The 19,199-nt window shown below is 37.0% G+C and overlaps 3 protein-coding genes across 3 annotated transcripts; 2 read left to right on the forward strand and 1 right to left on the reverse strand.

Annotated features, from left to right (window-relative positions):
* Positions 1-1,349: 1,349 nt before the first annotated feature.
* On the forward strand, positions 1,350-3,287 carry LOC133321709 (heat shock protein 70-like). Its single transcript, XM_061530793.1, has one exon. It carries the CDS (start codon positions 1,383-1,385, stop codon positions 3,285-3,287), a length of 1,905 nt encoding a protein of 634 aa, XP_061386777.1. The 5' UTR covers positions 1,350-1,382.
* A 5,596-nt stretch (positions 3,288-8,883) lies between these two features.
* Positions 8,884-10,809, reverse strand: LOC133321708 (heat shock protein 70-like). The gene has a single exon (XM_061530792.1). The coding sequence runs from the start codon at positions 10,786-10,788 to the stop codon at positions 8,884-8,886; it is 1,905 nt and encodes a 634-aa protein (XP_061386776.1). The 5' UTR covers positions 10,789-10,809.
* Positions 10,810-16,736: 5,927 nt separating this feature from the next.
* Positions 16,737-18,664, forward strand: LOC133321707 (heat shock protein 70-like). The gene has a single exon (XM_061530791.1). It carries the CDS (start codon positions 16,760-16,762, stop codon positions 18,662-18,664), a length of 1,905 nt encoding a protein of 634 aa, XP_061386775.1. The 5' UTR covers positions 16,737-16,759.
* Positions 18,665-19,199: the final 535 nt, after the last annotated feature.

A 19,199-nucleotide genomic window follows, 5' to 3' on the forward strand; every position in this document is an offset into this window, starting at 1 on the left:
GTTTCTTTGTTTATTATTTTTATTTACCGTTATTGATCGGTTTTTGGCATCGTTCTTTTGCATCTTATCGAATTTTAATGGCATGGACCAATCTGTCGGGATTTTTGTGGACTCAAGTCCAAATTTAATTAAATAATAATAAAATAATTTGGAAAAAATAAGGGAAATCGATGCAGAAATATTTGTTCATTTCATGAATTTTCTTTAAAAAATTACTTTGAAAATATTTTGTGATATGAAAAATTCTTCGTCGGAATCCTTCTTGAGTCAATAAACACCAGTTTACAACAGAAATAGGCGATATAAACCAACAACACGCTTTGCTCTCTATAGCACTCACTCTGACATACTATAGCATTGAAGTAGCATGAACTATTATAGCATGTAGTATCGCATCGCTTCTCGCTTGCACTCTGACGTCAGCCTAATAACATGATTCAGATGAGAAAAACTGAGGTAAATATGTATGTATGCTTATATTGGCCAAATATACATACCTACATTTTTTGATTCTAACATAACAATTAGAAAGAAGCTCAAAATTTGGATAACAGAAATATATTGAGATACACTTCTATAAATATATTCTAATTACAGTTGGCGGCAAATATTCTCTTTCGCCCATAGCCCACTCAGCTTATCAAGTGTTGGTTTCTCTCATTTGCAAACAAAGAAAACCACCTGACCTACCTCTACAATTGACGCTCAACCATGACATTGCCATAGAAATACGAAATTTCTAAAACAACATTTTGTTGATAGGGTACAGCAGCAGGCCCTTCTTGTGACCACTGCTATCTATTTCTCTATTCGGTTATTCATTTCGCTCCATATCACAACTCTGACCTTTTTCCATTTCTAATCTACAATTTTCAACCGAATATTCCCGATTTAGACAAACCAACTGTCTCTGGAATTTTTTATATTTTTTATTTGGCACACTCTTCTCATGTGTTTTCTTGTTCTCATCTGGGGCTGGCATGGGGAAATGAATCACCACCACCACCATTCTCTTCAACATTCAACTTCAGCTCTCTTCTTCTCCTTCTCAACTTATCTAGAAATTTCCACATTATTCTCGTAAGAGTATCGGGAAATTTCTGCAGTGGGGCTTCGCGGTATAAATAGCAGCTGTTCGGCTCTCTTCGGCATTAATTCAGTAGAAACAGTCAAAGAGTAAACAACGCACAAGAGAAACAAGGCGACAAAACTAAACCAAACAAAAGTTGTTCAACGAGAAATTTAAAAACGAAGTGAAAAAGTAAAGAAAAAAACGTTACAAAAGTCAAGAAGTGTAAAAAATCTATTCTCTGAAAAAACAGTCATCTACAAAAATCTAAAATTAACTTCCTGCAAGAAAATCAAACAGAAACAGCAACAACATGGTAGCAATTGGTATTGACTTGGGCACAACCTATTCCTGTGTTGGTGTCTTCCAACATGGCAAAGTGGAGATAATTGCCAACGATCAGGGCAATCGCACAACACCCAGTTATGTGGCATTCACAGACACCGAGCGGCTGATTGGTGATGCCGCCAAGAACCAGGTGGCCATGAACCCGAAAAACACAGTCTTCGATGCCAAACGTTTGATTGGTCGCAAATATGATGATCCTAAAATAATGGAAGATATCAAACACTGGCCATTCAAGGTAGTCAGTGATGGCGGTAAACCCAAAATCTGTGTCGAATTTAAGGGAGAACAAAAACGTTTCGCTCCCGAAGAAATCAGTTCCATGGTATTGACAAAAATGAAGGAGACCGCCGAGGCGTACTTGGGTAAAACAGTCAGCGATGCAGTGATCACAGTGCCAGCATATTTCAACGACTCACAAAGACAGGCGACCAAAGATGCTGGCCGCATTGCCGGTCTAAATGTTTTGCGTATTATCAATGAACCCACAGCTGCCGCCCTGGCCTATGGCCTCGATAAAAACCTGAAAGGAGAACGCAACGTGTTAATCTTCGATTTGGGTGGTGGCACCTTTGATGTCTCCATTCTAACCATCGATGAAGGTTCCCTGTTCGAGGTACGTTCCACGGCTGGTGATACCCATTTGGGTGGTGAAGATTTCGATAATCGCCTGGTCAACCATTTGGCCGATGAATTCAAACGCAAATACAAAAAGGATCTACGTTCTAATCCCAGAGCCTTGCGCCGCCTAAGAACAGCTGCTGAACGGGCCAAACGCACACTCTCATCCAGCACAGAGGCCACCATTGAAATTGATGCCTTATTCGAGGGTATTGATTTCTATACCAAAATCAGCCGAGCCCGTTTTGAGGAATTGTGTGCCGATCTCTTCCGCCAGACATTGCAACCAGTCGAAAAGGCTCTCAACGATGCCAAAATGGACAAGAATGATATCCACGATATTGTCTTGGTTGGTGGCTCAACACGCATTCCAAAGGTACAAAATCTGCTGCAGCAATTCTTCTGTGGCAAGAGCCTCAACTTGTCCATTAACCCAGATGAAGCAGTGGCCTATGGTGCTGCTATTCAAGCTGCTATCCTCAGTGGGGACAAGAGTAGTGAAATTCAAGATGTCCTACTGGTCGATGTGGCTCCACTTTCGTTGGGCATTGAAACTGCTGGTGGTGTAATGGCGAAAATCATTGAACGCAACACCCGTATTCCATGCAAGCAGACCCAAACATTTTCCACCTATTCGGACAATCAGACTGGTGTCACAATTCAGGTGTTTGAAGGTGAACGTGTTATGACTAAGGATAACAATCGATTGGGTACCTTCGATCTATCCGGCATACCACCAGCTCCACGTGGTGTACCCCAAATTGAAGTGACATTCGATTTGGATGCCAATGGTATTTTGAATGTCTCCGCCAAGGAAATGAGTTCCGGTAATGCCAAGAATATCACCATCAAAAATGACAAGGGCCGCCTATCGCAAGCTGAAATCGATAGAATGGTTAACGAGGCTGAGAAATATGCTGCCGAAGATGAGAAGCAACGCAATAAGATTGCTGCCCGTAACAATTTGGAAAGTTATGTGTTCGGTGTAAAACAGGCATTGGATCAGGCCGGCAGTGATAAGATATCGGAACACGAAAAGAGCGAAGCGCTGCGGGCCTGTGAAGATACCATTAAATGGCTGGATGCCAATACCTTGGCCGAAAAGGAGGAATACGAAGATAAAATGAAAGATCTGACAAAGATTTGCACGCCCATTATGACGAAATTACATGGAGCTGGACCTTCGTGTGGCCAACAGGCTGGCGGTTTTGGTGGCGGCAGAAGTGGACCCACCGTTGAAGAAGTCGATTAAAGTGGGAGATACTCTTAGAATAATTTTGAATAAAAAATAGAATCATTGCCATTGTAAAAATCATCTCATCATTCATGTCCATAATAGTCTATGTTATATTTAAGATAATTTAGATAGAATAACAAATTGATGTTTTTTAAATTATTGTACACAAGAACAAGAGAAAACAAAGAAATCACAAACAAATAAATGCAATACTTTGGATAGGTATTTCAAACATAATTTACATCAGTGTTTTTTTATTAAGAATTAAAAAATGTGGCGCTTTAAAAAATATTTAGTGGGTTCAATGTGAAAATTGTAAAAATATAATGAATATACATACCAACTTTCGTCTGAGTAATTTGGACGACTATAAACAAATTTGATTGCGAAGTAAAGATATTTGTTTTGGCGAGTGAATTTGTTGTAATCTTACCTTTTAAATTAATTTAAATTTGAGTTTGACAGGAATATTTTGAAAATGTCCCATATGAATTCGAGACTATTTGACTCAAAAGGACCATAAAATAGAAAATCAGAAAATCAGAGATTTGCATTCATTCTACCCACAGTTAGCATAACATATGCAGAGGAATTACATTATTTTTGGACTATATCTGAAATAGACTACAGTAGTCCTATTGCTGTCCATATAGAATGTGTAATCTTAATATATAAAAGAGCTTAGTGTTAAATGTGTGACTGACAGATCATCGCCCAACGACACGGCTGAAGCTAGAATCTTGAAATTTTGTGTGTGGGTTGTTGTTGGTGTGTAGGCATGAGATAAAGCTGGGTTTTTGAAAATTCCAACTAGAAGGGCACGATAAGTACTAAAATGTACTAAATATGGTACCCTTTTTATTAGGCAAACGGAATGAGCTAGAACTCTGAAATTTTGAATGTGGGTCTCTGATGGAAAGCTAGAAAATGTAGAAAAGTTTATGGAAATTCGACCTATAAATGTACGAAAAGTACTAAATTTAGTTCAATTTGTATATATTTTTAACACATATATAACTGGGAAGTGGTATTGATGCATGGACATGTCTTTATAAATTTGTACTTATATGTATGAAAAGTACCAAGTGGTACCAAATTTGGTACATGTTGGATTTAGGTGGACAGATATAGCTGGAGTCTTGAAATTGAGTAAAGTACTGTTGGAGTGTAAGATGGAGGTAGTGTTGAAAATTCGTGCTTATGGGTACCAAAAGGTCTAAATGATACTAAAGTACCTTCCATACAAAGGGTCTTGAAAAATCCGCATTTTAGACCTATAAAATTGTTTATATTTATCAAAATTCCATGAAAATTTTCATGTCTTCGTACAAATTACTTCAAAATTGGGCGAAGACAGTAATAGATGTTGCAATTTAGTTGTTGGTCCATGTTTCAGGTACCTACCATACCAAAAGTACCTAAAAAAGTAACTTTCTGTACCATAAAATCGTTATATGCAGCTATATTAAGTATAGTAGTTTTATTTTTGTTATTTTAATTATAATAAAATATTTGATATACTTTAGTTACTAATAAATTACTGTTTTATCGTTGTCTCAATTTAGATTAGGCGAGTTTACTTGCGACAAGTCTTTGCTTAATGGAGAGAGGGACAAGGGGAATAGAAATGACAATTTTCTGCCAATTTGTTTTGTTTATTTTGTTTGCAGTGTCATTTCAGAAAAAAATAATTCAATTCAGAAAATATATGTTTACAAGCGATTTGCCTTGTATAGCAAATTCAAAAGAGAACGATAAGAATTGCCGCAAGTAAACTCGCCTAATATAAATCAGGACATTCACAAAATTTTCAGAACACCCATCAGCAGTGTTGCCAAAACTTTGTTGAGGAAAAATGCTAGATTTTGTTGAAAAAATGCTAGAAAGTGCTAAAAAATTTAAAAAAGTGCTAATAAAATTGTTAATATTTAATTTATTCTTAACCGCTATTCGTTGTCGATTTAGCCAGGTCCGTCCGATTGAGGTCGCAATATTTAAGACAGAGCTTTGGAATTTTGCACATGGTTTTAATTTGATTGTTTAAATTTTGTTGAGTACAAAATGAAAAAAATCGCCCAAAATGAAAAAAATGGAGATATAGCCGATTTTTTGTGTCAGCATCTAGTGATGGCTAAAGGGCTTCTCAAACTTTAAACGCGTTTTTCTCTTTTGTGAATGACGGGCACGATAACTCAAAAACTAATAACCCAATCGATTCCAAATTTTTACACGTTTCTCTGTGAGTGCATCGTATGAACCAAGATAAAGACAATCGGTAGATCTTCATTATTTTTTAACTTGGTTTTTTGTAAACAAATTTTAGAGCGAAGTCAATAATCCTAGTTCATACGAGAGCCAGGGGGCCTTTTCTTTATTGCTGTTTAAGGATATTACAAGGTCGGATTGTAATATAAAATACTAAATAAAATCCTTAAAATACTAAATAAAATCCTCGGCGTTAACAAAAGTTCGGGCTGCTACTAATTATTTTGTGGCATGACTTGTTAGCATTTTGTGAAAGTCGCTCAAAAGGTATTGTACTGCACTTTGTATGAACTTTCCACAAAGGCAATTCATGTGTGACCTCTAAATTTAGATTATAAGATTATGTCTCAAATAATCTGATAATTAAATATAATCTTCAAACTGACTAATTATTTATAAGCTATATTTTAAAACCTTTGTAGAGACAAAACTACTCGATATATCGATATAAAATTTCATATTTATTCTAATTGGTGTTTTCTAATACGCAATACTCATCAAAAAATTTGTCCTCCTAGGTACTTGGTTTTGACCATTTTTGGCCGCGGTCGTGACTCTGTGTGTCGCTGGTTGGAAAAAAGCTATGTTTTATATTTTTATATAAAATGTGAAACTATGTGTGCATATTTACAGGTTGTCCAAGCTATTTCAAAGCAGCCGCCACTTGTATTGGAGTTGGAATTGCTGTGGATCTATTTGGAACGACGAGGTCATTCTTAATAGCGTTTACTAAATACATAAACGCATTGAGAACAACATTTTTTACAAATTTATAAAAATTAAATATTTGAAAACATTTGTACATCGTACTTCTATTTTCATACCCGTGTTCACTTAGGGAGAGTATATTTGATCGATCTCTTAATTTTTTTTTAATTCGTTCATCATTTTTTGCACTTGTTTTCGCAATACAATACCGAGTAACCCCCCTGGATTCCAGAATTTTTGAATTAAAATTACTGTTGGAGTGTAGGACTGAGGTAGTTTAGGAAATTCGTACATATGGGAACAAAAAGTACTAAATGGTGCAATTTGGATTAGTGTGAACGGATAGGGGTAACATTCTGAAATTTGGAATTAAAATAACGGTTGGAGTGTAGGATTGAGTTTTGAAAATTTGTGTACTAAATGAGTTGCCCCACATTTGTTTCTTGTTTTGTACGCCAAGAACCAAGGGGAAAGAAATGCATATTGCATTATGTAGAAAACAAAATTTACATCCTGCTGCATATATAAAAACTATACAATTTTTTACTTTTCATTCATGATTTTCAATTTTACTGAAAAAGTTTGAAAATTTCATAAATATTTTCAAACTGTCAAAATTAATTTATTTTCGATAAATACTCTCAATTGTTAGGGATGGGACACATTTATTGGTTATTCAGAGAGTGATTCGAATTGAACAACGTACAAAAGTCGGTGTTCGCTCAGACAATTTTGTATGGGGAACTAAGTAATTACTTCATAATTAAGGGTCGAACAACGAATGAGAGAGCGAACAACGCTCGTCTGTACATGGCATAAGATTACTGTCGGAGTGTGGGATTGAGATAGTTTTGGAATATGGGTACAAAAAGTACAGAACGGTACCAAATCTGGTACAATTTGGATTTTGGTTAGTCCTGATTTATATTAGGCGAGTTTCCTTGCGGCAATTTTTATCGTTCTCTTTTGAACTTGCTCCATGCGTCTATACAAGGCAATTCGGTTTCCAAAATATTTTTTTATTTGTTGTTTTTTCACATTTAAATATATATAAAATGTCAACAAATACGAAATACACAAAACGAATTGCCAGAAAATTGTCGGTACGAGCAATTTTTTTTCATTTCTATACCCCTTGCCCCTCTCTCCTACAAACAAAGACTTGCCGCAAGTAAACTCGCCTAATCTAAATCAAGACTTAACAAATAAAGTTGGAATTCTTAAATTTGAACGATTACTATTGGAAAGAATGATTGAGGTAGTTTTGGAAATTCGTACTTATGAATTCTGGAATCCAGATATATCCGTTCACACATAATCAAGTTGTACCAAATAAAGTACTATTTAGTACACATAACTACTATACCGCCATATCTCAATTCTACATTCCAACAGCAACCATTATTCCAAATTTTAGGTTTCCAGCTCTCTCCGCTCACTCAAATCCAAATTGTACCAAATCTAGTGCCGTTTAGTACTTTACCTACACATAGATACGAATTTCCAAAGCTGTCCCTATAGCTCAATCCTTAACAGTAATCATAATTCAACATTTCCGGTTTTCAGCTCTTATCGTTCACCCAAAATCCAAATTGTACTAACTTTAGTATCATTTAGCACTTTTCCGTACCCATAAGCACGAATTTTCAACACTACCTCCATCTTACACTCCAACAATACTTTTAATACTCAATTTCAAGACTCCAGCTATATCTGTCCACCTAAATCCAACTTGTACCAAATTTGGTACCACTTGGTACTTGTCATACATATAAGTACAAATTTATAAAGACATGTCCATGCATCAATACCACTTCCCAGTAATATATGTGTTAAAAATATATACAAATTGAACTAAATTTAGTACTTTTCGTACATTTTTAGGTCGAATTTCCATAAACTTTTCTACATTTTCTAGATTTCCATCAGAGACCCACATTCAAAATTTCAGAGTTCTAGCTCATTCCGTTTGCCTAATACAAAGGGTACCATATTTAGTACATTTTAGTACTTATCGTGCCCTTCTAGTTGGAATTTTCAAAAACCCAAAAATAATGTAATTCCTCTGCATATGTTATGCTAACTGTGGGTAGAATGAATGCAAATCTCGTCTGATTTTCTATTTTATGATCCTTTTGAGTCAAATAGTCTCGAATTCATATGGGACATTTTCAAAATATTCCTGTCAAACTCAAATTTAAATTAAATTAAAAGTTAAGGTTACAACAAATTCACCCGCCAAAACAAATATCTTTACTTCGCAATCAAATTGGTTTATAGTCGTCCAAATTACTCTGAAAAAATTTGGTATCGTATATTCATTATATTTTTACAATTTTCACATTGAACCCACTAAACATTGTAAAAAAGCGCCCATTCTTTTAATTCTTAATAAACAACACGCATATAAATTATGTTTGAAATACCTATCCAAAGTATTTCATTTATTTGTTTGTGATTTCTTTGTTTTCTCTTGTTCTTGTGTACAATAATTTAAAAAAAAACATAAATTTTTTATTCTATTTAAATGATCTTAAATGTAACTTAGACTCTATTATGGACATAAATGATGAGATGATTTTTACAATGGCAATGATTCTATTTTTTATTCTAAATTATTCTAAGAATATCTCCCACTTTAATCGACTTCTTCAACGGTGGGTCCACTTCTGCCGCCACCAAAACCGCCCGCCTGTTGGCCACACGAAGGTCCAGCTCCATGCAATTTCGTCATAATGGGCGTGCAAATCTTTGTCAAATCTTTCATTTTATCTTCATACTCCTCCTTTTCGGCCAAGGTATTGGCATCCAGCCATTTAATGGTATCTTCACAGGCTCTCAGTGCTTCGCTCTTTTCGTGTTCCGATATCTTATCACTGCCGGCCTGATCCAATGCCTGCTTCACACCGAACACATAACTTTCCAAATTGTTACGGGCAGCTATCTTATTGCGTTGCTTCTCATCTTCGGCAGCATATTTCTCAGCCTCGTTAACCATTCTATCGATTTCGGCTTGCGACAGACGGCCCTTGTCATTTTTGATGGTGATATTCTTGGCATTACCGGAACTCATTTCCTTGGCGGAGACATTCAAAATACCATTGGCATCCAAATCGAATGTCACCTCAATTTGGGGTACACCACGTGGAGCTGGTGGTATGCCGGATAGATCGAAGGTACCCAATCGATTGTTATCCTTAGTCATAACACGTTCACCTTCAAACACCTGAATTGTGACACCAGTCTGATTGTCCGAATAGGTGGAAAATGTTTGGGTCTGCTTGCATGGAATACGGGTGTTGCGTTCAATGATTTTCGCCATTACACCACCAGCAGTTTCAATGCCCAACGAAAGTGGAGCCACATCGACCAGTAGGACATCTTGAATTTCACTACTCTTGTCCCCACTGAGGATAGCAGCTTGAATGGCAGCACCATAGGCCACTGCTTCATCTGGGTTAATGGACAAGTTGAGGCTCTTGCCACAGAAGAATTGCTGCAGCAGATTTTGTACCTTTGGAATGCGTGTTGAGCCACCAACCAAGACAATATCGTGGATATCATTCTTGTCCATTTTGGCATCGTTGAGAGCCTTTTCGACTGGTTGCAATGTCTGGCGGAAGAGATCGGCACACAATTCCTCAAAACGGGCTCGGCTGATTTTGGTATAGAAATCAATACCCTCGAATAAGGCATCAATTTCAATGGTGGCCTCTGTGCTGGATGAGAGTGTGCGTTTGGCCCGTTCAGCAGCTGTTCTTAGGCGGCGCAAGGCTCTGGGATTAGAACGTAGATCCTTTTTGTATTTGCGTTTGAATTCATCGGCCAAATGGTTGACCAGGCGATTATCGAAATCTTCACCACCCAAATGGGTATCACCAGCCGTGGAACGTACCTCGAACAGGGAACCTTCATCGATGGTTAGAATGGAGACATCAAAGGTGCCACCACCCAAATCGAAGATTAACACGTTGCGTTCTCCTTTCAGGTTTTTATCGAGGCCATAGGCCAGGGCGGCAGCTGTGGGTTCATTGATAATACGCAAGACATTTAGACCGGCAATGCGGCCAGCATCTTTGGTCGCCTGTCTTTGTGAGTCGTTGAAATATGCTGGCACTGTGATCACTGCATCGCTGACTGTTTTACCCAAGTACGCCTCGGCGGTCTCCTTCATTTTTGTCAATACCATGGAACTGATTTCTTCGGGAGCGAAACGTTTTTGTTCTCCCTTAAATTCGACACAGATTTTGGGTTTACCGCCATCACTGACTACCTTGAATGGCCAGTGTTTGATATCTTCCATTATTTTGGGATCATCATATTTGCGACCAATCAAACGTTTGGCATCGAAGACTGTGTTTTTCGGGTTCATGGCCACCTGGTTCTTGGCGGCATCACCAATCAGGCGTTCGGTGTCTGTGAATGCCACATAACTGGGTGTTGTGCGATTGCCTTGATCGTTGGCAATTATCTCCACTTTGCCATGTTGGAAGACACCAACACAGGAATAGGTTGTACCCAAGTCAATACCAATTGCTACCATGTTGTTGCTGTTTCTGTTTGATTTTCTTGCAGGAAGTTAATTTTAGTTTTTTGTAGATGGCTGTTTTTTTTTTTAGAGAATAGATTTTTTACACTTCTTGACTTTTGTAACGTTTTTTTCTTTACTTTTTCACTTCGTTTTTAAATTTCGCGTTGAACAACTTTTGTTTGGTTTAGTTTTGTCGCCTTGTTTCTCTTGTGCGTTGTTTACTCTTTGACTGTTTCTACTGAATTAATGCCGAAGAGAGCCGAACAGCTGCTATTTATACCGCGAAGCCCCACTGCAGAAATTTCCCGATACTCTTACGAGAATAATGTGGAAATTTCTAGATAAGTTGAGAAGGAGAAGAAGAGAGCTGAAGTTGAATGTTGAAGAGAATGGTGGTGGTGGTGATTAATTTCCCCATGCCAGCCCCAGATGAGAACAAGAAAACACAAGAAAAGAGAGTGCCAAATAAAAAATATTTACTATTCGCATTGTTCTCTGGTGTTCTGGTTTTTTTCTGTTGGATTGTTTGTGCATGCCTGTGTTTGTGTGTGCAACAGCTGTGCTTTGCATCAAATTGCTATGACAAGGTATTTTATTGAATGGTGGGGAATGTGGTGTGCCAAACAGCTTCCCATTCCCTTCCGTTGACTGTCGTGGTTAGGTAATATTCCAGAGACAGTTGGTTTGTCCAAATCGGGAATATTCGCTGTGTGTTGAATGGTAGTTTGTGGTTAAGTAGAATTTATTCCACAGTCCCAACCCCATTGTGATGAGTGGGGCCAATATGAATGTGCTGTGATGGTAAATATTTTAAATGAAATCGAATATTGGTATTTGAAAAATTGTTAACTGATGATGAAATCGAAAATAATAATGAAATAATGCAAGAATCACTCAATTGGTAATTATTATAGCATCTGGTAGCCCATAGCGTAGGTTCGGATATGCAGGAATATGAAGACCAATCTGAAAATTGTAGATTAGAAATGGAAAAGGGCAGAGTTGTGATATGGAGCGAAATGAATAACCGAATAGAGAAATAGATAGCAGTGGTCACAAGAAGGGCCTGCTGCTGCTGGAGGAACTTTCGGAACCAAAACTTTGTTCAAAATTAAATTACATGGCTGATGATACTTTTTGTAGTGGAAGGGAGGGAGGGATATATTTACTCTGGTGTTATGGAAGGTCCACAATTTTCATGGGTAATTACTAAAACAAACATTTGCAAAAAAAATTATAATTTGTATACAATTTAGGAGTTTGGCTAACCAAACGAATTTTATTGGAATTCTATAAGGCTTCACTAAGTTCTCTTTGCTTAATAAAAAAATGTCTTAAATAAATTCCTCATTAGAATAGTTTTTTGCGGGGTACCATCCACAACAATCTTCCATGTTTCCTTGGGATTTATACGGTGGTACCCTATCAACAAAATGTTGTTTCAGACATTTCATATTTCTCTGGCAATGTCATGGTTGAGCGTCAATTGTGGAGGTAGGTCAGTTGGGTCTTCTTTGTTTGCAAAAGAGAGAAACCCACATTCGATTGGGTGGGCTATGGGCGAAAGAGAATATTCGCAGCCCACTGTAATTTGAATATATTTATCACTAGAAAGACGGGAATTTTGTATATACCTATATTGCCTAAAATCGGTCAAAATGACTTCATTCTGAAAGAATTTTTATTGTGTAAAGAAATTTTTTTAAACTAATTTTTTAATATTTTTTACATTATTTACAATCATACAAAACGTTGTTATTATTTGTTTTCGGTGGTAGGGCTCTCGAGTTTCCCCTTTTGAAAAATAAGAGCCCGGACAGAATGTTCGAAAAAGAGGAAGTCTTTACTCTGAAAGTAAAATCGACTGGAAATATGAAATTTATTTTTCCCGATTTGTATGTTCGTTTGTGTTTCTAGAGTAGCAAACGGGTTTCGATGTTGTTGTACTGATCTGGTCATATAAGAAATTTACTTTATACAATAATAAAAGTAGTTTGATTATTTAATATTTCACAAAAGGTCAAAATGACCGCTTTTAGGCAATATAGGTATAGCACATGTGAATACGGGGAATGAAAGAGGGGAGGAAGCAGCTAATATGATTAATAAACGTAGTTCTATGTGGTACAAAAAGTCACCAAATTTTAAAAAGCTGGGTCATAATATACACAATTGTTTTTGTACTTGAAATTGAAAAACGGTCAAAATGACTGCCTTCGGCAATCTAGTGTTATAGAAGTGTATCTCAAAATAGTTTTATTTTGCAAATTTTGAGTTTTTTTAATTGCTATGTTAAAATCAAAAAATGTAGGTATGTATATTTGACCAATATAAGCATACATACATATTTACCTCAGTTTTTCTCATCTGAATCATGTTATTATATTTGGTTGCCAGCAAAGGCATAGCCAGTTGAATTGATGGGTATTAGAAACTATGCCGGCAAAACGTGTTGCGATTTATAATTTATTTTCAGATACACGTGAGTTTAAAAATAGTTCGCCCACTGCTTTAAATTAATGAATCATAGCGAACCCGCAATGATTTTGATATTTCATTTAATTATGCGGATGTCTATCTTTCAGAAGTTGGAGAGTAGTTCCCAGATATAATAAAATTATTTAATAAAAATGTATAATTTAAAAAAATCCAATCTTCAATATCCCGTCATAAAATAATTGTTTAAAAATAATATTTTATTTACGCCTTGATATTCCTTCATATTGTTTTTTTATTTTACTTGATATTCTTTTATAAAATAATATAGAAAACAAAATATAATTTTTAAAAAATCTATGCCTTGATATGCCTTCACAAAATAATTTTTAAACCAGGGGAAAGCTCAAAAGTCGGACGGGCTCGACTATATGATACCCTTCACCACTTTGGGTACATACAAGAGATGCTAATATGTACAACATCCTTTAGGTAGAATAGACATAGCATCTTTGGAGGATCATTGAAATTGAATCGGACGAAATTAACTACGTCCGTACATAGATGTACGTACATAGATGTTTGAACTAAATTAAAAACAACCCATACACATACCAATCTGAATTTTATGAAAAATTCCAATATTGGCAGTAGAGTGATCCATTTATATGGAATCGGACGAAACTATATATGGGAGCTATATCTAAATCTAAACCGATTTCAACAAAATTAGTCATATATCTTTCAGGAACTAATTCAGAACTCTGTGCTAAATTTTGTTTCAATGCTGCACTATTTACATAAAATCGGACGAAGCTATATATGGAAGCTATATCAAAATCTGAATCGATTTCAACAAAACTTGGTATATACCAAACTAGACCTTATTCAGTAATCTGGGCAAACATTTTGTTTCAATCGGACCAATATTGTGAGTTTGGTGCACCATTTACATTAAATCGGACAAAGCTATTTATGGGAGCTATATCTAAATCTGAACCGATTTCAAGAAAACTTAGCCTATATCTATCAGGACCTAACTCTGTACTCAGTGCACAATTTTTTCTCAATCGGACCAATATTGTGAGTTTGGTGCACCATTTACATTTAATCGGACAAAACTACATACGAGGGCTATATCTAAATCTGAACCGATTTCAACAAAAATGTGTCATATATCTTTCAGGATCTAATTCAGTACTCTGTGCAAATTTTTGTCTCAATGCTATACCATTTACATAAAATCGGACGAAGATATATATGGGAGCTATAACAAAAAACAGAACTTTGTATATACCAAACTAGACCTAATTCAGTACTCTGTGTAAAATTTTGTCCCAATCGGACCAATATTGGCAGTATGGTGCTCCATTTACATAGAATCGGACGAAGTTATATATGGGAGTAATGGGACATAGAAAGTGATTCTACGCATATTCTCAAAATGATCCATGGGTCTATCTCGTTTTCTTTTGTCTGTTAAAAACATATGCACAAAGACATAATACCCTGTACCACAGTGTGGTGAAGGGTATACAAATCTTTGCCTTGATATTCCTTCACAAAATAATTTTTAAAATGTTTACGTATTGATATTCTTTCATAAAATACTTCATAAAAAATCTACGCCTTGATATTCCTTTGTATAATAATTGTTAGAAAATCTGCGCCTTGATATTTTATTGAAAAATATTTTTTAAAAATCTACGCCTTGATATTCCTCCCAAAAATAATTTTTTTAAATCTACGCCATGATATTCCTCCCAAAAATATTTTTTTTTTAAATCTACGCCTTGATATTCCACCCAAAAAATAACTTTTAAAAATCTACGCCTCGATATTTTTCCAAAAAAAATTTTAAGAAATCTATCCCTTGATATTCCATTATAAAATAATTTTTGTAGAAAATCGTTGCCTTGAATGTAGGACGAATTAGGGTTATACACCCTATCCCACCAAAGGAAAGTACCCCGGTACTACTACAATGTAATAGAACTAGAGGACATAGTTTTCATGAACAGTTTTTATTTCACTCCCTTTGGGACTATTTTTGTTTAATTTTTATTAAAGATGGTAAACAGTTTTAAATTAATGTTGAAAAGTTAATAATGCCCTCCCTGATCACTGCATGGAATTATGTGTATTAATGTGAATATGACCTCTTAACAAACCATCCATCCCATCAATTATTAGCCACCTGATTTCCTATTATTTTACCCAGAAAAAAACCATTAAATTCAAATCAAAATTCTACATCATTTTTTTTATTCCGCACTGCTGTAAATTAGTTTCGAATCGTGGATAAAAACAAAAATATTTCGATTTGAACTCCAAAAATTTCGTTAATGTGAAAGGTAAGCGGCGGGCTGCATGCAGTGAATCTATAACAAAAAATGCCAAACCAATATTATTCTCATCGTACTCCTCAAGAGCTTTCTAGAAATGTGTATTTATGTAGCCATGCTTGTGTGCAGTTGATGTATTTTTTGCGTCGAACTCAAAACAGAAAAAAATACCGGCAAGAGATACTCATTGTCCATCCAATACAAAACAAGGTACAACAACAATAACAATAGAAAAATGTATATGAAATGAATTTTCGAGATACAAACCACAAAAAAACAGAAATTCCCTCTGACCCCTTAGTTACCCTTGGCAAACCCTTAGTGGTGAGGCCAACCAGACACTTTGTAAACATTTCTATAACATTCTCTTTGCAGAAATAAAAATAAATAAACAGAGAGAGCAACAGACGGGCAATAACAAACGAAAACAAAAACACACACATGCTCGCACAGTCATGCCTCTTCACAAGAAAAAAACCAAAACAAACTCTTATTCTCTTTGCCAGCCAGCCGGCAACCTCACAACACACACATGCTTTTTCGCAAGAAAAAACCAAAACAAAACAAACTCTCACTCTCTTGGACAGCCAGCAAGCCGACAACCACACAAGCAAACAATGAGCAGACAACACACTGACCCCCTCAACCGGTAGAAGTACTCACAAGGAACACACAACAATCATTCATGAATCTCAAAAAAAATCTCAAAAATACTACACTGTTTGCATTTGGCAGAAATAACCGCTACATTTTGTTAACGGCACTCTCCCATAGCCAAGCACACAACACAGAGAGAGACATGGACAGAAAATAATTCAGCACATTCTCTTTGTAAAAAAATAACTACCGAAACTCTCTTCTTCTCCACTTATCTAGAAATTTCCACATTCTACTCGTAAGAGTATCTGGAAATTTCTGCAGTGGGGCTTTGCGGTATAAATAGCAGCTGTTCGGCTCTCTTCGGCATTAATTCAGTAGAAACAGTCAAAGAGTAAACAACGCACAAGAGATAAAGGCAACAAAACTAAACCAAACAAAACTTTTTCAACGCGAAATTTAAAAACGAAGTGAAAAAAGTTAAAGGAAAGAAAAAAAAACGTTACAAAAGTCAAGAAGTGTAAAAAAATCTATTCTCTGAAAAAACTAACTAAAACTAAAATTAACTTCCTGCAAGAAAATCAAACAGAAGCAACAGCAACAACATGGTAGCAATTGGTATTGACTTGGGCACAACCTATTCCTGTGTTGGTGTCTTCCAACATGGCAAAGTGGAGATAATTGCCAACGATCAGGGCAATCGCACAACACCCAGTTATGTGGCATTCACAGACACCGAGCGGCTGATTGGTGATGCCGCCAAGAACCAGGTGGCCATGAACCCGAAAAACACAGTCTTCGATGCCAAACGTTTGATTGGTCGCAAATATGATGATCCCAAAATAATGGAAGATATCAAACACTGGCCATTCAAGGTAGTCAGTGATGGCGGTAAACCCAAAATCTGTGTCGAATTCAAGGGAGAACAAAAACGTTTCGCTCCCGAAGAAATCAGTTCCATGGTGCTGACCAAAATGAAGGAGACCGCCGAGGCGTATTTGGGTAAAACAGTCAGCGATGCCGTGATCACAGTGCCAGCCTATTTCAACGACTCACAGAGACAGGCGACCAAAGATGCTGGTCGCATTGCCGGGCTAAATGTCTTGCGTATTATCAATGAACCCACAGCAGCCGCCCTGGCCTATGGCCTCGATAAAAACCTGAAAGGAGAACGCAACGTGTTAATCTTCGATTTGGGTGGTGGCACCTTTGATGTCTCCATTCTAACCATCGATGAAGGTTCCTTGTTCGAGGTACGTTCCACGGCTGGAGATACCCATTTGGGTGGTGAAGATTTCGATAACCGCCTGGTCAACCATTTGGCTGATGAATTCAAACGCAAATACAAAAAGGATCTACGTTCCAATCCCAGAGCCTTGCGCCGCCTAAGAACAGCTGCTGAGCGGGCCAAACGTACACTCTCATCCAGCACAGAGGCCACCATTGAAATTGATGCCTTGTTTGAGGGCGTTGATTTCTATACCAAAATCAGTCGTGCCCGTTTCGAGGAATTGTGTGCCGATCTCTTCCGCCAGACATTGCAACCAGTCGAAAAGGCTCTCAACGATGCGAAGATGGATAAGAATGATATCCACGATATTGTCTTGGTTGGTGGCTCAACACGCATTCCAAAGGTACAAAATCTGCTGCAGCAATTCTTCTGTGGCAAGAGCCTGAACTTGTCCATTAACCCAGATGAAGCGGTGGCCTATGGTGCAGCCATTCAAGCTGCTATCCTCAGTGGTGACAAGAGTAGTGAAATCCAAGATGTCCTACTGGTCGATGTGGCTCCACTTTCGTTGGGCATTGAAACTGCTGGTGGTGTAATGGCGAAAATCATTGAACGCAACACCCGTATTCCATGCAAGCAGACCCAAACATTCTCCACCTATTCGGACAATCAGACTGGTGTTACAATTCAGGTGTTCGAAGGTGAACGTGTTATGACTAAGGATAACAACCGATTGGGTACCTTCGATCTATCCGGCATACCACCAGCTCCACGTGGTGTACCCCAAATTGAAGTGACATTCGATTTGGATGCCAATGGTATTTTGAATGTCTCCGCCAAGGAAATGAGTTCCGGTAATGCCAAGAATATCACCATAAAAAATGACAAGGGCCGTCTATCGCAAGCCGAAATCGATAGAATGGTTAACGAGGCTGAGAAATATGCTGCTGAAGATGAGAAGCAACGCAATAAGATAGCTGCCCGCAACAATTTGGAAAGTTATGTGTTCGGTGTAAAACAGGCATTGGATCAGGCGGGCAGTGATAAGATATCGGAACACGAAAAGAGTGAAGCATTGAGAGCCTGTGAAGATACCATTAAATGGCTGGATGCCAATACCTTGGCCGAAAAGGAGGAGTATGAAGATAAAATGAAAGACCTGACAAAGATATGCACACCCATTATGACGAAATTACATGGAGCTGGACCTTCGTGTGGCCAACAGGCGGGCGGTTTTGGTGGCGGCAGAAGTGGACCCACCGTTGAAGAAGTTGACTAAAGCGGGAGATCCTATATTAATTATTAAGAATTAAGATGATTTGAGGAGATGATGTAAAAATGACTGATTATTAAATAAGAAGCCAAATGAATTCTCTACTACTCATTACCATTTTAGAGTTTAAGTAGAAAAGCCAATGGCCGTTTTAGATTTAAGTAGAAAATAAGTAAATTAATTTTTGTTAAAGCCATACACAGAGAACAGTATTTTGGAATTGAATAAAAAACAAAACATTTTTTATTTAAAAAATAAAATTTTGGTGTTTTTTCTTAATTTATGTTGGGGATAATGAAATGGGGGGTGTTGGGTAGGTTGCTGTTAGGTAGGGTAGGGGAGAAAATATAATTATCGCCCATGTGCTGCATTTCGAGTTTGCTCGAATGTGAAACATTTTCCCAAATTTGGTGTGCTCCATTCCGAATTCCCAAAAAAATATTGGGAATATAATTCGATCACATATAGCCTTGTGGATTGAAAACGAAATGAGATCGTACGTGTTTTTCTGAGCACGTACAAGTTGAAAAAGAACGCTGAA

Source organism: Musca vetustissima, unplaced genomic scaffold (assembly GCF_032173495.1).
Source record: "Musca vetustissima isolate MV318-11 ecotype Yass unplaced genomic scaffold, APGP_CSIRO_Mvet_v1 utg75198, whole genome shotgun sequence".
NCBI classification, from domain to species: Eukaryota; Metazoa; Arthropoda; class Insecta; order Diptera; family Muscidae; genus Musca; species Musca vetustissima.

Bases quoted from the DNA above. Each gene is read 5' to 3' on its own strand.
- LOC133321709 (XM_061530793.1), top strand. From the start codon at position 1,383: ATGGTAGCAATTGGTATTGACTTGGGCACAACCTATTCCTGTGTTGGT.
- LOC133321708 (XM_061530792.1), bottom strand. From the start codon at position 10,788: ATGGTAGCAATTGGTATTGACTTGGGTACAACCTATTCCTGTGTTGGT.
- LOC133321707 (XM_061530791.1), top strand. From the start codon at position 16,760: ATGGTAGCAATTGGTATTGACTTGGGCACAACCTATTCCTGTGTTGGT.